Source organism: Haemorhous mexicanus, chromosome 2 (genome assembly GCF_027477595.1).
Source record: "Haemorhous mexicanus isolate bHaeMex1 chromosome 2, bHaeMex1.pri, whole genome shotgun sequence".
Classification (NCBI taxonomy): domain Eukaryota; kingdom Metazoa; phylum Chordata; class Aves; order Passeriformes; family Fringillidae; genus Haemorhous; species Haemorhous mexicanus.
In genome coordinates, this window is record NC_082342.1 from 29,387,769 (window position 1) to 29,406,257 (window position 18,489).

The 18,489-nt window shown below is 38.7% G+C and overlaps 1 protein-coding gene across 2 annotated transcripts in view; it reads left to right on the plus strand.

Moving 5' to 3' along the window:
• SLC22A15 (solute carrier family 22 member 15) overlaps positions 1–18,489 on the plus strand; it is a 40,468-nt gene that overhangs the window by 3,981 nt on the left and 17,998 nt on the right. For both annotated transcript variants that reach the window (XM_059838061.1, XM_059838062.1), the window contains 5 exons: positions 9,215–9,427; positions 12,547–12,679; positions 13,699–13,863; positions 15,335–15,464; positions 17,230–17,445. In XM_059838061.1, coding sequence (XP_059694044.1) covers positions 9,215–9,427; positions 12,547–12,679; positions 13,699–13,863; positions 15,335–15,464; positions 17,230–17,445 — 857 coding nt within the window. The remainder of the gene's footprint in view (positions 1–9,214; positions 9,428–12,546; positions 12,680–13,698; positions 13,864–15,334; positions 15,465–17,229; positions 17,446–18,489) is intronic.

Consider the following 18,489-nt stretch of genomic DNA (forward strand, 5'->3'; position numbering starts at 1 on the left):
CTGTAAAGAGTGATGTTGCTAATGTCACTTTACTGTTGACAACAATATCATGTATGACGTATGTCATTACAATATCCCAGTGCAAAAGATGGTCTTTAATCATCCCATCTGCACAAGTGTTTTGAGGGAAAGCACATTCTGGGGCATGTGGCTTAAGTACCTTCCAAATCTCTAGAAATATTTCAGAAGAAATGGTGTCTGTCTTCAGACAGGATGCAGATGTGATTCCCTATGTAGCCTTGCTTAACTGTTTCTTGACGTTTCTTATCTATGCCCTGTACATACTCTACCTCTTTTAATGGCATGAGACATCACTCTCTAGTTGCAATGACAGTAATGAAATACTTCGTCAGTGAATCTTCTTTTAATACTTACATGTGCTTGAATCTTTTAAATTTTTCTTTGAACCAGCCAGAATTGATTGTGCATTGAACAACTTATTCCCAGTCCTTGATGATACATACTATTTGGACTTTTTCTAAATAGGAAGAGCAAAACAAATTGGAAATGTAATGAACAATTTAAGAAAGGAGAGGGATATTTCACAAATTGCATTACAACTCGGGTATAGCGTGCTGCAATTGTTCCAGGGCATCATGACAGGTACGATGTTTACCCAAAGTTACTTGCACTGTAACTTAGACACAGTTCAAGTACAAGTGTCTGTTAGGTAAGTGAGCAAGGTGGCAGATATAAAAAGGATTTTCAGAATTTCTGTGTAATCCTTTTTGAGTTTGATTTCTTCAATGTTTGTTTTGTTTTCTCTATGTGGGAGAAGTATGAGTTTTAAGTCTGTCTGATTCTCACTAAAGCAGTTGCAGAATGTGTGTCAGACATGTGCAGCCACTTCCGTGGAGGAGAGATTTCAAATGTGGCATGAATACAAACATAAGATGTAGGGACCCAAATGTTTTTCTTGAGGAAAGCTTTGTATTCGCACATCTTTTTGTGCATTGTATCCTCCTCAGAACATGCTTATTCTGAAGGTTGGTGTCGCTTTCCACGTAAATATGATGAAGGCTTTTAGAGTACTTGCATGACTGAATATAAATCCTTGTTCTGGTGTAGCGTACTCCTCTTTGGGAGGACAAGTAAAAGAGGTGGGTGTGAGTACGTAAGCTATTGATGCATAAAGACCTGCTGTTACTTATATAGCTAAGAATATTTCCATCTGAAAGTTGATGGAACTGCTAAGTGAAATCCTGCCATTTACTTCAATGGGGTGAGGGGAATCTTTCAAAAAAATAAGGTAGTTCTTGGTTCCCAGGTGACATTTGATTTCGGTGGTGCTAACCAACAATCCTTGGTCTCTTTGTGCTTCTTTCAGATCCATAACTAACTTCCTTAAGACAGACAATCACCTGCCTTTAATGTTATTATATTTATAATCTTAAAAAAATGAATGCAGCTGATGCAGACATTGTAGTATTTTCTGCAGAAAACCTGAAATAACAATGCTGGGCTGTGAAAAGCCTTATTAGCAATGGAGTCCTTAACCCTCAGATAGAGTGCAGAAGTCTGGATGCTAATAGTTGCCTCCTTACTGATTAATTTTAAAAAGCTAACTTGCTTCTGTTTGTGTTTTTAAAAATGAATCCCTAGTGGAAGGAAGTTAGGAATATGTAATCAGCTGCCTAGGCCCTCATCATCCCTTAAAGTTATGTTGTGTCGTAATCAAACCAGTGCATCATTCACATACATTTATCTGCAAGAGTATGGTCAGAGCAAGCTTGATGTAGAGTAGAAATGTGATCTGTAACTCCAAGACCTTCCCTTCTTTAGCTGTATCGGAGCTGCAAAGCACATGCCATTGAGCCCATATTTAGGTGTTTTTAAGTGCCAGTTGCTACATGTTCTTGCTCTTCTAATGATCACAACATTCACTCTGACACTAAACCACACATTCTGTGTGTGTCTGTCTGTATACCTCTGCTCAGCTTCTGCAGTTTAACTTACAAGGCTGACTTCAGCTTCTGTGCAGTTCAGTCCAAGAAGATGCCTGTTCAATGTGATGTTGTGAAGACCTTAACAGAACTACTGCTGATGGGCACAGCAAGAAGCGTGAGTTTTGGGAGAGGTACAGAGCAGACATTCTGAAGGCTTACCTACAGAAGAGTAGAAGAGTATTCTGCCTGTTGAAAAAAAAAAAAGCAACCCTAAAAGCAAAACAAGATCCAACTCTCTTTTTTTAAAAAAGAAGAAAGGTGGCTACATGATGTGTAGAGTGATTTGTCAGAAGGAACTTGCTCTGGGGCTCTTTGTTGGAGCTGTGGCTGAACGCCTTGATTTTTGTGAAGTCATTTTAACAACAGGGAATGGAAGGTGCCTGCAGGCACAGTGTCAATAGTGATTGTCATCTTTGTATGGGCTGTGGGTACATATGGGGAGATGTTTTCAGATTATTAATAATAAAGTTATTACATAGAATATTTGGTACAATGGGATCACATTTGGACTCAGTGGGAGCTGAAGCAATCCCATCTTCTGCTATTTGCCTTTTAGTCTGGCAAACTACAATCCATCTAGCCAGTCTGTCCTCTAAGCACCCTTGGAAGAGCAGCCTGGGAGTTAATAGGCATAATTCTACTGGGTAGCAAACACTATGGGTTAAAAATATTTGTATTATGGCACATTATCTCCCCTTCCTTCCTTTTCTGCCCCTGTGTACACAGAGTCTCTAACTTGCCATGTTTTGTTGGCAATAAATTACCTGTGTTTTTCCACTAGCAATATCAAGGCACTCCTTGCTGACACATCTCCATTTTAGAGGCTCTAAATTCCTTTCCTCTTGGGTGAGAGAATTAGTAGGTGTGTAATTGAACTCAGAATAGTTGTTTCCCACTTGCGTGAGAGAGTTGCTCTTTATTTCTGACAAAGTTTTGTGTTCTCAAATGTCTTTGTTATTTTAACTGGAGTAGTTAATATAGCTACTTCTTTAAGCCAGTGCTTCTTGTGTATTGTTTACATTAAGCAAAACCTGTTTGCTTTTTCCAAGTGTTAGCCCAGTGGGACTGGAGTCCCTCTGGAGCAATAACATCTATTTTCTAGGTCTTATCTGTTTACAATATGATCTCTGACTAAGTTTGCAGTTTAACCTGGTTAAACGTTGTGTTTACCTGGTCATTTTTCCAGTTGTGGTGGGCTCAGGATGAAAGGGTGTTAGGAATTTGCCTTGGAAGGCTCGATGAAGGTTTTGAGGAAAGATGGAGCAAGCTGTGTGTATAGCTTACAAAACTTTGTGGTGTGATGTTTAGTTCCTGGTGTCTTAAAAATATATAAATACCAGAGTCCTTTAATATCTCAATTTGTAGACCCTTGACAGACTTCTTCCTGAAGAGGTTATGCTTTTTTTCAGTAAATTTAACAATGCTGAAACAGTTTTGTAATTCTTAATTATTTTTCTGAGCACTTTTAAGAAGTAATTCAGGAAATTCTGAGGCCTCTAGGCTGTAACCTGAAAATTAATGGTTTAGCAAGTTCCACAATGAAACTGGGAAAACATATTTTTCCAGTTCTGGAGCATCATGTGGCTCTGAAATAGTAGTAAACAGAAGACATTTTCAGTTTAAAAAAACCCATAAACAAAACACAAGTAGATCTAATTGCTTGCCCTCAGACAGGTCCTTAAAATGAATAAATAAATGAAAGTAGCTTATATGAATGTCAGCATTGTCTTTTAGTCTGAATACTTAAACAAAAACTTTGGAAGTAATCACTAAATTACTGAGTTAAATGCTTTAGCCAAGAATATGCTTTTCTTACAGTCTTAGCAGAACTGCCTCTCTGAGACCAGGATGCTCACCCAGTATTCCTTGGCAGTATCCCAAAATGTCATGCAAAGGTGAGGACTTTGATCTCTTAAAATACTGCCTGTGACTCAGATAAATTTATAGCCAACACAGGCTGGAAAGTACAGAGAGAAAGAGGGGTGAACATGAAATGCAGACAAAAGAATAATCATGCTTGTGGAAGCAGCACTAAACCCTGCCTGGTACTTGTCAGCCCACAGTTCCTGCTTTTTTTTGCCAGCAGTTGCTGACTATTTTCATGTTACCCTGTAATACCATTGGGATGGTCCACTTCTGGGCTGCTTTGCATTATATTCATAAACTGGAATAGGAACTTAACAGCACTTCTTTGCTTTATTCTTTCCTAAGTCCTTTTCCTCATAACAAGAGGGGTATGGCACTTCTGATGTGATATTGGTGAAACTACGTAGCTGGTACTTGACTGAGGAGTTGTTGCACTTGTTTGCACGTTAATGTAGTTTGTCTTCCTTGAACATTCCTATTGAAGCAGAGGTAGTATTGATAGTGCTTTTTGTCATTTTGGTTCATGTGTATTGCCTTGGTTCTTTAACTTACCAGTCCATGAGCTTTTTTTTTTTTTTTGCCTTGTGTTTCTAAAGGCAGCAAAATAACACTTCAAACTTCATTATTCATGTTCAGAGATGTGTCAGCCTGTGATGTGAGTGAGGGTGCTGTGTTCCCGTGGCCCTGTCAGACAAAGGTGTGTACATGGGAGATGTTGCAGAAAGCTTGTACAATGAAGATATTTGCTCTTCTGACTCCAGTGTTTGCCCGTGGAAAGTAAAGCAGCCCTTGTCTGTGTATGGCAGCAGTCACCTGGCTCATGGGCACCCAGGCTGAGCAGGAGCAACAAACCCCTGCTGCTGCCACTGCCCACCAAAATATCACTGAGAATGAAACAGAGCTGAGAGGGGTATGTTTGGATATTTGGAACAGGAGGGGGAAGCTAGAGGGGCATTTTCCACAAACTTGTAGGAGGTGAGGCTCTAAGAGTTGTGGTCTGCTGTGCAATGTTTGTCTCCATTGTGGATGTTAAAGAATATCTAGGACGAAGTTATGTAAGGTTTTGGACAGACTTTGGACTTCTTGCTGTGGATTATGGAGGCCAGCAGTTTCAGGTATAAAAACTCTAGTAGGTTTTCTCTGTTTGTCTGCAGAAACCCTAAGTTCTTTCAAAATATCTGTCTGCTCTGTCATTGGTAAGTCACAGGTTATAACAACCAACAATGGTTACGTTCTGCATGGGAAGTACTTCCTATCAGAGTGGGTTTGGCCTTGGTAAGGACCTGAGATGTCATGTTCTTCTGTACATGGTGATTCTTTGCTTTAACTACAGCTTTTCCTTCTGTCTTATGGTGTTCTCCCTCTTACTGTGCCACCAGGAAGGGAAGGATAGTTTCATGGAGGAATGTGTTGTTTTTCTTGCAGCAAAGAATAATTTTGCAGCAAGAAGACATTGTAGGGCTTTTCTACATAGGAGTTATTGAGGAGAAAAAATGTGGATTTAAAGCCAAATCACCCTTTGGAGATGACTTGGAGCAGATGAGATCATCAGATTTTCAAAAATTAGGTTGCCTTCCAGCTTTTCAGCTGCTTGTCATGGGTTCAGAAGAAATTACTCTTAATCTTGAACTGTAACCATCTCTTTATCAAAAACTTCTGCCAAAGCAAGGTCATTCATTGTTCTTCCTTAATTTCTGTCTTTCCTCAGGGCGCAGTTTTAATGTTTCTGTATTCGAAAGGTCAGAAGTTACTGTCTTACTCATTATTTTGTTCAGCAATGAATGCATCCACTGATACTTGTCTAGAATGACCAGGCTAGTTGAGAGTTGCTGATGAACTGACTAAAAAATGTTGAAAGCTCCTCTTCCCAGAATCAAAGTCTTGCTTTTGTTTTTTCATTTGTGCTTTATAATGGGTAAATTGTGAGGTCTAAAAGAATTTCTTATTTTTGTGCTCATTTCACTATACACAAATGAAACTTTAAATTAATTCTTCCCCTTCCTTGCTAGTCTTATTGGAGGTTCTATATCTTTCTTGGATGTAATGTATTATGAAAACGAACATCTGGAAAGCTGGTCACTTCTATTAATATTAATTTTAAGTGAATTTCAAAATCTGTTAGTGAAATAGCTTTAACTGGCTAATTAAAATCCCTTCTACTTAGCAGGGAACATGAAAGTTTACAGGTTATAAGGGCATTGCCTTTTAATAAATTCCCTTACACCACAGTCTTCTAATTTAGGCAGACTATAAAATATTAACCTAAATAGAATATTGACAAATAGGAGAAACTTCAACTAACATAACTCTAAGCATCTCATCATCAGTGACTGGGAGCTGGTGCCTTTCCCCCTGTACTTGGTATTCATCCTGATTAATACAGATCAGTGCAGGGAATTTGGTAGGGAACCAAATATAGAGCCAATTAAAATATTTTATGAACAGGAACTATACACTAAATGACATATATTTGACTTGATTTGGGTTATAGAACAAATGAAAAATCAAGAGCTTTGTTTGCCACAATGCATATAATGTAGTCATTTTATATTTTACACAGTGTTATATAACATTTCTATTTGATTTGTTACTGTTTTGTGTTGTTCACCAATCTGCACAAGTATGTTATTAATACTAAATGCAAGCATTTAGAATTCTTAAGGGAGAAATCTTCAGATTCATTTACACAACTCTAACTTAAATGAAAACTTTATTTTGTAATTAGGTCTAGAGTTTCCTTCATTATGTTTTTAAAATCACTTCTAGAAAATGCTTCTGACCTTGAGAATTGTCAGTGAGTTTTGGGGGGTGTTTTGTGGGCTTTGTTTTGTTTCCACAATGAAATTTATAGGGTTTACTGTACCTCTTATCCAGAATACAAGGCAGGTGCCCACTAGAAAGGAGAGTTTTGTGTCAGCAGTGATTCAGTGAACTTGAGTATAGAACAATACTATTTGACAATATCAAAACACATCTCCATCTTCATGTGGTTTGCTGATTGCACAAATCAATTGAAAGTGTTTCTATCTCTCTGATAGCCTTAGTTGCTGTACCCACTAGGATGTCAAAGGCTGATTGTTGGGGGTTTTTTATTGAAAAAACCCTTTAGTGTGTCTGCATGTGCCTGCAATCACTTATTTTTCTATTCAGTTTTCTGTAGCTGGTTTCACCTCATGCAAAAATGAAAAATGTTATGTTTTCCTTCTTGAAACCAAATGCCTTGAGGATTTAGTTTCTTGATCCTCTTCAGAAATATGCTTATTATTTCACAAGATAAAAGCAAGGATGTTATCACTTAGCCCTGGCACATAATTGTCTGAGTGAGTCAGTGTAGGGGGATGCACTACACATCACGACCTGCAATTCTCATTTCTCAGTAATTTCAAGCTGTTCTTGAGAGTACTGTGTACACACATCCCTAGCAACATGGTCACTCAGCTTTTTTAAAACCTCTTTTCCCATGTGATCTTAGTCATTGCCTTCTTTCCCAGATGAGTTCTTTTACTTTTCATTGTTTTTGATCTTGAAGTTGTTCTTAAACTTAAATAATAACAGTTAACTGTTTTTTTTTCCTAATTTCTTCTGATATTTGATAGTTTTAATGGAAAATTGAAAGAGAATTATTTTTAAAAATATATATCTACCTCCTGCCACTAAAGTAGCAGTTTATCAAGCAGAATACAAAGAGGAGCAAATGGGAAAAATTGCTTTCAGATAATAACTCGGGGCTCTGTTTCGGTTTAGTAATAATTCTCATTTAGATCTGGGTGTAACTCCAGCTGCTCAGCTGTTGTACAGAACAGAGCAGTGTTATCTGATGTTGCTTGCATCAGAATTCGGAGGTCCTCAGGCTGCTTTTTTTGTACCTATGGTTCTCCCAGTTTTGTGAATTATTTGTGAAGCAGCCTTCTGAGAGAAAGCACTTCCTGTGGGTACGTTCTTCTCAAGAACATGGGGAAGAGATGCTGGGAGCAGAGCAAAGACTGTTCAGGAGGTACCGAAGTAGGGTTTGAAGGATGGAGAAGCATGAATGAGGGTTTTTTTGGAGGAAGGGGTTTGTTAGTTTTACCAGGAAGCACTGTGCTGAGTACAGTTCCTCAATGAGGGCTTGAGATGAAGCAGTTTTATTGGAGAGTGTGTGGGGCTGTTACTAGCAATGCCTTTTGTCTCTCTGAAGACTTAACGATCCATCTTCTCTTGCAGAATTTGCGCCACTTCTATGTTCAAACAGGTCTCAAACCATGGGGTTTTAAGCTCTAGTTGTAATGTGACCTATGAATATTCTTCTCAGCAAGCAGCAGCAACCCAGCTCTGGACCAGACTTGAAATGTCTGGGTTTCCAGCAGTTTTATCTATTCTTTCCTAAAGAAAAGTGACTGTTGATCACTATTTAGACCTTGTCCCTATCTGTAAATATTTAGGTATATTTAAAAACATGTGTGTTGTTTCTGTTTCTTCTAAAAGTAAAACAGGTCCACAGAAGTTAGAAAGCCAGCAAAAAATTCATTTTGTCAAAACTGGGAAGTATTAGATATGAAAACATGAGGAGGAGATCTAGCCCAAATACCAAATTAGAGGAGCGAATACGACAGGTGGAAGGAGAGGGTAGAAGAGCAATATATTGCATTAAAGAATGGGGGTTTTCTCCTCCTGAGCACATCTAATAGCTGTAGGAATGTGCCCCCTGTTGACGGAGTGACAAAACTATCCTTTGTCTCCTAAAAAGGAAAAAAGCCCGGAAATTTCTGTCCTCAGTTTGGTAAAAAGCCACCTCATAGGACCTGGGGGACTTCACCTCAAACTTAAGGATAGCCAATTGGACAGAAGCCAGAAAGTCCCACCTAAGCAATTTACTAGAAAAAGAAGAGGACAAAGGAACTAATCGGTTTTGTGAGGTGTTTTACCAAGAGCAAGAACCTCTTGCCCTAGCTCGGTTTTTCTCTGTAAAGAGCTTTGTTATTTTGCCTTTTAATAAAATTTTTCTGTTTCCATCAGTGCCACAGAAGCCATCCTGCGGATTTTATGCCGTCTGAGGTGGCTGAGCTATCTCGGGTGTGATATAAATCTCTAAGAGCTTATTCGAGGAGACCCTATATCAAATAGCTTTTCCTCAGTCCATGATCTGAACCTGCTATGGGTGGGAGTTTGGGGCTGACTGACTGAGGGAAAGGTGTCAGGAGGGAAACTTCTCTCAAATATGCCACACATAAAAAGTGCAAGAACCACTTTGTTAAAGCTGTGGTTCTTCAGTGTGTGCTGTTTGGTAGACAAACGACATCTCAGAGTGGTAGAAGGCAAATACAAAAATATGAATGATTTTAATACTGATTCAATCCAGCTGTGGAGGAGACATTGCTTGGATTCAAGCTGAGCATCTCTGATGATTTTGTCTTTCATGCCAGCTCTATGTGGCTACTGAAGCCATCCTCATCGCCTTGGTGGGTGCAACTCCTCCCTACCACTGGGATCTCCAAGGGCTCTCAGCTAATGAGAGCCATGGCAACCATTCAGTGAGCGAGCAGGGAGCTTTTGGGGAATGGCTTCTGACTGCCAACAGCAGCGAGGTGCGTGAGCACGTACACTTTGGCAGCAGCTTCACATCCATAGTCTCTGAGGTAAGTCTGAGATGTGTTTTGCAGCCTCGTGTGTGAGTAGTAAATCTTACTGAGATGGTTTTGGGGGTCTCTTTGTACTGTTTTTTCTTGCATACTAGTGCATGTTTTGATTAGCAAATGAAATGTGCTACGTCCAGTTAGAGCCCAGGTAATGTGCTTATGTCTTTACTGGCAACAAAAGCTAGCTTTATATTGCTATGCAGATCTTGATCAATGTTCTGCTCCAAAGCTTTCCACCTTTTCTGTGTGGAGGTTACATATTGCATCCTGCAGCCTGGTTCCATATTTGAGCTGGCATCATGGCATTCATTTTACTAATATGCTCAAAATCCTTTATGGCCTCTGAGCTCTTTCTGGCCATCCCCTTGCTGAGCTCCAGTGCATGTAGTGCATCCATCCTGCAGTTAGCAAGCATTGGAGGAACTGGAGAGGAAGTGGCTCCTGCAGTTTTTGCAGCTCCACATGCAAGAACATGGGCAGTGGGGAGCCAAGTGGACAAAGCAGCTCTCTCGCATTCTGTTCAAAAACAAGCTTTGGCTTCGTTGGCACCACCTCTGTGTTTTTTAAGTGATTTCTTTCATGGTCTAGCCACAGTCCCTACAGGAATGATTCCAGACTCTGCATTGCTGTGTGCAACACCTGCCCTTCCTGGGTCTGTCAGTATCTGTTAATGTCAAATTTCTCCTTACAAGAGCCCTGAGTGCATTAGTTACAAGGCCTGAATGTAGAGCTGAACTGTGGAGTCAAGTCTAGTACCATTTGATAGTTTGTGGCTATTGTCCTGAGGTATTAATGCTATCCAAATTACTCCTGTAAAGCAGTTTATTGGTTAGGAACATATTAATAAAAATGGCCAGCTTTGGAAAAGTACCAAGTCTTTGTGTACAAAAGGCATTGCTTCTTATTCTCACAGTAAAGAGGATATGAGTACTTATGATACCATTTAAATTTAAATTTTAATGGATGGTGGATTTCTTAAGCATTATTTAAAACTCAGTAAGTTTTTTTAATTTTTTCTGGGGTTTTTCTTTTTTGTTTTTTTTAACTTGCCCAAGAATCTTTTGCTCTTTTAAACTTGACAAGTCAGATATGCTTGTAGAGCCTAGCATATGACATAGATTTTATACAGATCTTTATAAATTTTGGTTGCATAAATAAGAATTGCAGATAAAGAACAAAGCCTGCTTGAGCAAGAAAAAACCCTAAAAAACTCCCCAGCCAAAAAAATCCAAAAAACCCCAACCCCAAGGCAACTTGTGTAGAGTCTGCTTTCTAATTCTTTATCATATGTTTCAGTAGAGGCCCATTTGAATAAAATCCTCATAGCTCTTCTGTTTCCCTCTATTAAAGTACAATTTTTATGAATTTTTTAGCTGACTATTTGGTATACTTGGGGGTTATGTGCTAAGCACAGACATTTTGAGAGGGAATGTACACAGCTGGAGAATATGTCACCACTAATTCTTAATTAATCTAATTTCATGATTGATTGTAAAGAAGTTTTTTCCTACATTTAAAGAGGATGTGTCAGTGCTTAACCTTGTAACATCATTGATACCATGACCATTACAAAGTTACACTGAAAAATATTCTGATGTAAAAAGCTTGATTTCTGAATAAGCATATATGTAGCATGTTTTTATGTTAAAGAGAAAAGCGTTGAGCTCTCTAAAGGGCTTAGACATTGAGATAAATCTTGAGAAGAAATTTTCCTTTACAACCAAATTATCCCTTAATCCCTGAATGATTCGGAAGGTGTCTCATGTCAACAGTTTTCATGTTGGCATCTTTTTAAGTTTTTGTACCAAAAGTTAGGGCATGATTCTTGTAGCTGTTATGGAACAAACTGACCATGTTATTCCAGGATACAATTAATCTCATATGCAATTCTTTTACAAATGCATTTTTCTGACAATTGTTTTTGAAGTCTGCAGAAGCTTCAAAAGCAGATTTATGGTCATGTGGTTGGTTTCAGTTGAATTTTGTCAGTCTTGGAATTTTATGGATGTATTTCCTACTATTATCAGTAACTACCTTCCTGTTAAAGTAACAATTCAAAATGAAGCAGATATAGAAAGAAAGCAAGTTATTTTCTTGGAGCTTATGAATGATGTTTTGTTAGCATCCTAATCTTTGTGAAGTTTAATTGCATGGCTCTGTTCTCATGATGAGGTAGTTTATAACTGAGCTTTGAAATAATATAAGCTTTGCTAGAGAGGATATTTAATGAGATTTTGGTAGAGGAAGAGGAGATTATGAGGAGAAGATTAGAGAGTTATTGCGGGTGTAATGACATAATCACCAGCTTACCAGCACAGGAAGAAGAGTTGGTTCTCACTAAAAGGAAACATTATCTCAAGGTGCAAGAGGAATAGTAAAAGAAAAGAACAGAAGATGTGGAGTGTTTAGAATACAAAAGGAAATAACTTTTGAGCATTGAGAACGTGGCATATTTTCATTCTGTGCTTCCGTGCGGCAAAGAACTTTGTCAGGTTCAGCTTGAGACATTAAGTCTGTAAGAATCAAACATTTCAAGATGTATTTGTATTGGAATTAAGAAGAACTGGAAATGATGAAGTACACTGTAAAAAAGATGAGTGTGTGCAGGAAACCTGACTAGCCTGTCTAATGCTACCAAAGTATTGCTCAGGGACAAGACAGTTCATAAAGAGGAGGATGTGCAGGAGTATCTTCAGACATAAACCACAACTATTTTTTCACAATGTGTGTTCTGCACACTGCAGTGACACATGTCAGTAGGTAGAGCTGAATCGATTTAGGTAAACAGCTTTATGTAAAAGAAGGCAGAAGAAGGGAAAGTGGGAGAAAGCTCCAAAAATTAGAGTGCTCTGAGGAATCTGTTCTTGATTTCAGAACCAAAGACTGCATTTGATTTGGGAGAACTGTGATTGTTAGTATCATGCGAGGAGTTTGTGAGACAGCAGTGGGGACTGGTGATTTACTGAATATGATGCTTAGGAGATTTATGAAGAGTTTGAGCTTCTTTAAAATTTGTAACATCCCCTCCAGCTATTGGCTGTTGGTGAACTGTTCAGATTCTGATTAATTTGCCTTTTTGCTGGTTTGTTGTTTCTGTTTTTTCTTCCCCCTCCATCCAGTGGTTTTTAATTGGCAATGCATCATACAAAGTCAGTGCTGCCAGTTCTTTCTACTTCAGTGGTGTGTTTGTGGGAGCCATCTCCTTTGGCCAGCTGTCCGATCGCTTCGGGAGGAAAAGAGTCTATCTCACAGGTAACCCCTCCACAAAATTAATGACATGAAGGTGTCATGTCCCTGAACATCAGTGGCAACAGCCCAGTTTCTGCTGAGAGCTTGATATGCAGCTGTAAATCATGTGCTGTGATTTTGTTTGTTTTGGCATTCCAATATACTTGTGCCATAGAAGTTGAGATGTCAAATCAATATTTCACTGTTCAGTCACCATTTGGATTTCTGCACGGTGTTCTGGGTTTGTGAGTCACGCCATAAAAGGCTTTTACTCGTGCAAGTTGTGCTCATGGGATCTCTGCAAGTTGCAGTTAGTATGCTTAGTAGTTTTGTAACAGCGTTCTTACCTGTATAGCCTGTTAGGAATTTGTTGCACGTTTTATCCCCTGTCTGCATGATTTAATTTTTATGTATTTGTGATTCTCATACTGGTTTGAAGTTCATAAGCTTTCTAACTGTCCCTGGTTCAAGCAACATTTGAAACTGCATGTTTTGTGTATGTATAAAGTTGTGTGTCAATGCATGAGCATGTAGAGTTTAAATAAATGTTTTATGCTTTTTGTTTTTCTTTGAAGGAACAGCACTCATTCAAAGCACAAAAAGGTGGGCCTGCTCTGCATGCAAACCCATCATGTATTGTCCCATGGCAATGTTTCTCTTCTCTGGTTTCTATACGCTGCTCTCTAAAAATCAAGAGAGATATTTGGTCATCTGTATGAGGGATAAATATAAAGCCATCTTTAACAGGAATCAGACAATGATTCTGGCTGTATAGAAAATTTGTCTGCTATGAACTGAATTTAAAGGTTCAAACTACAAACTGTGTATCAGAAAACCACTCCTTCTGTGTCCCCCTCCTTTTTGATATTGGCTTTTGATATTATTTGATATTAGGTATTTAAATTTCTTTCCAAACCTGTGGTGGCAGTGTTTACTATGATGGCTTAGGACAGATGCCAGTGGGCATCAAATAAAGATATCAATAAGTGCTTCTGTTTCCTTAGGTACCCTTCTAAAATGAAATTTTTTGCTTTATTTTCCAGGTTTTGCACTTGACATCTTGTTTGCCATTGCAAACGGATTCTCACCTTCGTATGAATTCTTTGCCATTTCCCGATTCTTGGTAGGGATGATGAATGGTGGGATGTCACTGGTAGCCTTTGTTCTACTGAATGAGTGTGTGGGTACAGCCTACTGGGCATTAGCAGGTAAACTGCCTTTATTGTCAGAATTCATAGATTTCAATCTCACTTACCACTTGAGGCACACAAAGCAGTTGCAAATTTAGCTCGCTTGAGCATATCTGTGATCACAGCCTTTGAACTCTGCTTGTTTAATATGAACGTTGGACAAGCAGGGCAGATGACTTGGGGCCATTCAGATCTCTGCATTACTCAAGTTGACAAAGATCCAGCTGAAACCTCTCCCATGAATGTTACCAGCTAAATACTCATCCAAGATTTGTCACAACTGAGCTCTACTAATCAGAGTGTTGGACTCTGCTAAACAGAGCCAAGTGTTCATATGCTAAATATAAATATTCTTTCCTTCCTGGCAGTTCTTAAAAAGAAATCAAAAGTGTTTTTATATCATAGGAGGATGAGAGAACTGTTGCTTATAGGTTATTAAAAAAAGTTGTTCCATGTAGTAATTACCCTTAGAATTTAGAAGATACAGACCCCCTTAACTGTCTTGATTGCTAGTGTTGGACCTGTCCTTCAGAAATGAGTGTAACCTCTACTGCTACTGATGCCATATGAAGGCTGACCTAGAACAGAGGCTGGATGGAGTTAAAGGATAAAGTATGTATTTATTAAAAGGCCTCAATGGATGCACCTTGAGTAGTACAAGAACCCAGCCAGGGCTGCAACTAAGATGAACCAAAATGATCACAAAAATGGACAGTCGGTCACGGAGTCTCTCACTTTTATAAATTCTGGTCCATTTGCATACTGGAGTTAATTGTCCAACTATAGCATAGGTTATAAGTCCCATCTTTCTTGTTCTTCTCTCTTCAGTCCACTGTTGTTTATGCTCTTGGGCCTGAAATTTGGATCAGTGGTCCTCGGTCCCAAGCTAGAAAAGGAATTGTTTTGTCAAGCTATTCTGTGAAGAGAGCTTACCATCCCTTAATATGAAGTTCAGAACCACACACTAAAGCAGTACAGAATCAGAAAAATATGAAAGCTAAAAGCTAAGGCATCACTAGAGCTCCAGGGCCTGACTTACAAAGCCCAAGAAGTGCTGTGCTAAGCCTGTTTTAAAATAGGGTGTCTTATAAATCATGGAAGCTATAAATGAATACTACATATTCCTAAAACTACCTGTTTTTCAATGTTTTGTAGTATTTATTTTTACACATAGAAAGGTGCATACTTATGCTGCATATATACACATACTTATATCTGGAATTAGAAGACTTCATTTCTTACAGGGCTTTGTTGGGTGTGGAGGATGTAGAAGGGGCTTTTATTGATCTTTGCAATTAGATGTAATACTTCTTTTCTGCATGAATGAAGGACGGGGTGTTCTTTGGTCAAAGAGTTGTGGTTCTGCCTGAATTGCTGAATGAATTTTTGCTAGTAAAGAGTTAGTTCTTGTCTGATCCTGTTTGTTGAGATTTACTAGTGTTTCTTACAGAAGTGATAATGTTTTGTTTTGTTTTTAATTGTGTGTTAGGTTCTATTGGTGGCTTGTTCTTTGCTGTTGGAATTGCCCAGTATGCTTTATTAGGGTATTTCATTCGTTCCTGGAGGACTCTGGCTGTTGTGGTTAATCTGGAAGGAACAGTCGTCTTTCTCCTCTCTCTGTAAGTTGTTCAAACTGAGTTTCATGAAGAAAGATGCCAAAAAAAAAAAAAAATCAAGCAGAGTACCCAAACTATTAAGTCAAGTTGACTTTCTAGGATGTCATGAAATGATGTAAATAAGGTATTTCTCTCAACTTGTACACACCCTCTCCCTCCCGACATGGTCTGTGGTTTCTTCAAGTAGTAGTGCTGCAATATCTGAGCCTGTAAGTCTACGCTGTACTGTGTGTGCAGTATTCCTGTACATGGGAACAGTGTCTAGGGTGGAAGAGACACACATCCTGTTCTTTAGTGGGTGTGCTGTAGATGACCTTAACTGGTGTGCTACAAGGCACTATGAATACATGATAAAAGATACAGGAATGATTTTGTATTTATGTGATAATATGATGCTTCTCCTGTGTTTACGCAGAGGGAACAGCATCAAAATTGCTTTTCTGTCCAGTCTTCAAAGTGGCATGCAAAAGAAGAAATGGGCAGCTCCCTTTAATTTTTCAAATGTGATCTTTTTGGAGATAGTGGGGGCTTTGTGAATTTTAGCACTGAAAGCTCTGTGATGCGGTGCGGTCTTCTTTTCTTACTTGCTTTCTGACATCTAAATCTCAGTAGCTAAAAGAGCAAAATTACTTCAGCTGCTTTTTAAACTAGAGGTCTTTCCTTTCCAGCATCTGTTTCATTCAGTAACTCTTTGAATAAAGCTTTTGCACCTCAAAAAATCCTAACAACCCTTTCAAATGAAGCATCAGAACTCAGGGAAGGGTCCTTGAGGCTGTTCATGAGGTGAAAGGCAGAGATGACACTTTGGATATTTCAAAACCTTGTGGCGATAGGCACCCTTGGAAAAAAAAATTAACTTTCACATTGATATGTACAACTTTTTGAAGTGAGTTATGGTTGTGACTTCAGAGCTGTGCTCAGAAGCCTGTCTTTCCTGTAAGAAAAGGGTTTTCTTAAATTCCAAATTTCTCGCTGCCTCCCTGCTGCATTGATTAAAAATTACTCAATGTAGAAAATACTATCAGATTTTTATCCTGGAGTTGAAAATATGTTCCTTTCTTAGCTCTTTTTTTGGTGAAAACACAGAATCACATTCTTTTAAACGTGGAGGAAAAGTAAAATTTTTGGTCTGAGGCAAAAATCTTCAAAAGCTTCTGGCCAAAGGCTAATTTAAACTCCAAAGTTTAAATTAGATCTGGAAGCCTGAAAATAATAGAAGATGTGTGTAGTAGATAATATTGGAGTTACAGACCTGTCAAGGGAAGAGTGCACACAAGGAGCATGACCTTTGCACAGTTTCTGCCTTCTTGTCTACAGGAGAGAATTTGGTAAAAAGCTGAAAACTGGGAAGTGGAAATTGGTCTTGTGGAAAATGAGAAATGGAACTAGTGGGTCTTACAAAAGCATTCTGTGTTACTTGTAGTAATGTATGCCTCCTTAATTCTGAATTCTCCAAAGACAGGATCCTAATCATGCTTGTGTGTATATGTGTGTATATATATGTATAAAATCATACTTGTAATGTTGTTCTTTCTATGTGTGTATATATGTATACACTCAGTGTAATTTTTTGTTATCTGAATTATGTACAGATTACGTTTCCTTTCAACATGCTTTGTTTCTGTTTCAGTACATGAATTCTATATCTGAAGCGTTGTTTGAAAACTCTTTATTATACTGAAGTGCATTTCAGCCTTATTCCTTTAGACAAGTCCAGCCTCATAGAGAAGAAAACCCCTGAAGGTGTCTGTGTGTGTCTGTGTTTCAGATTCATTCCTGAGTCCCCCCGCTGGCTCTATTCCCAGGGCCGTCTGAATGAGGCGGAAGATGCCCTCTACCTCATTGCAAAGAGGAACCGCAAGCAGAAATGCACTTTTTCATTAAAACTCCCAGCAGAGAGGAGCTCCAGAGAGGCTGGCAGCTTTCTGGACCTGTTCCGATACCGGATTCTCCTGGGACGCACCTTGATCATGATGTTCACCTGGTACTGGAACTGCTTTGTAGGCCCAGCTGGGCTACTGCAACCTCTTGAAGTTTTTGAGAGAATGTGGTGCTGGGAATTGCCTCATCCTACAGATTGTTAGGGACACTATACCTAAAAAGGATCCTTTATAGTATTTAAGTATCTATTACAGTATTTCCTTAGTGCATTTCTAGCATAAAGCTATTTTTAGTCCAGTTCTGAGGTTTTTTATCTCTGCATTTCTATCTTGTGTTTTTGAGTCTCAAAATAGTTGAGAACTGCCCCTTCTGTTCTGACCCACAAGGCTGCTGAGATTAGTCACAGTGTCCTCCTCTTAGGTCCAGAGCTGTCAGTACCTCTTCACATGGATTATTCCTTGTTTTGTTTGTGAGGAGCCCATTAGCAGGTGGGTGACCTACCTTGTAGGCAGCAGTTCTTAACAGAAAGTGCTTGCTGTTGCTGCAGTGAGGAGCAGGAGCCCGTGATGCTCCCTCCATTTACTAGCAGAAATTTAACTCCAAAACTGCCTGGTTTTTTTCAGATATCTTGGTAGCTCTCAGGTCTTTTGCTGCTGCTTTAAAAAAACCTTATGTGTGACATAGTATGCAGGTCCTTGGGCGTGACTGCTCATATAATTATTTTTATAATGCATATATTTGGGAAAGATGTATCAATTAAGAATAAAACAAATGGTTTTGTCAGCATACAGCACTGAGCTGTTTTCATGTTGCTTTTCAAAGTGCTTACTGCAGAATAAATAGTCAATTATTCTGTTCATTAAATGAGAATTGCCGATTTGAATTAGTGACCGGTTTCTTTCCTCTCTGTAAAGACAACTCCCTTTACAGTTGTAACCATATTACATGATAATATGGTTACAAAAGAAAAGTTAAACGGAGCTGGAGAATGAATGAATAAAATGGGACCAGGCTGTAGAAATTAAAAGAAGGTCAAAGTGTTGTTTGAACTGCTTGAGAAATTTGGTTTAGACACAATTGGAAAAAGTGTGGATGAAAGTGTAACCTAATAAAAACAAAAGGGACAAGGACATTTCTGAAGTTAAAT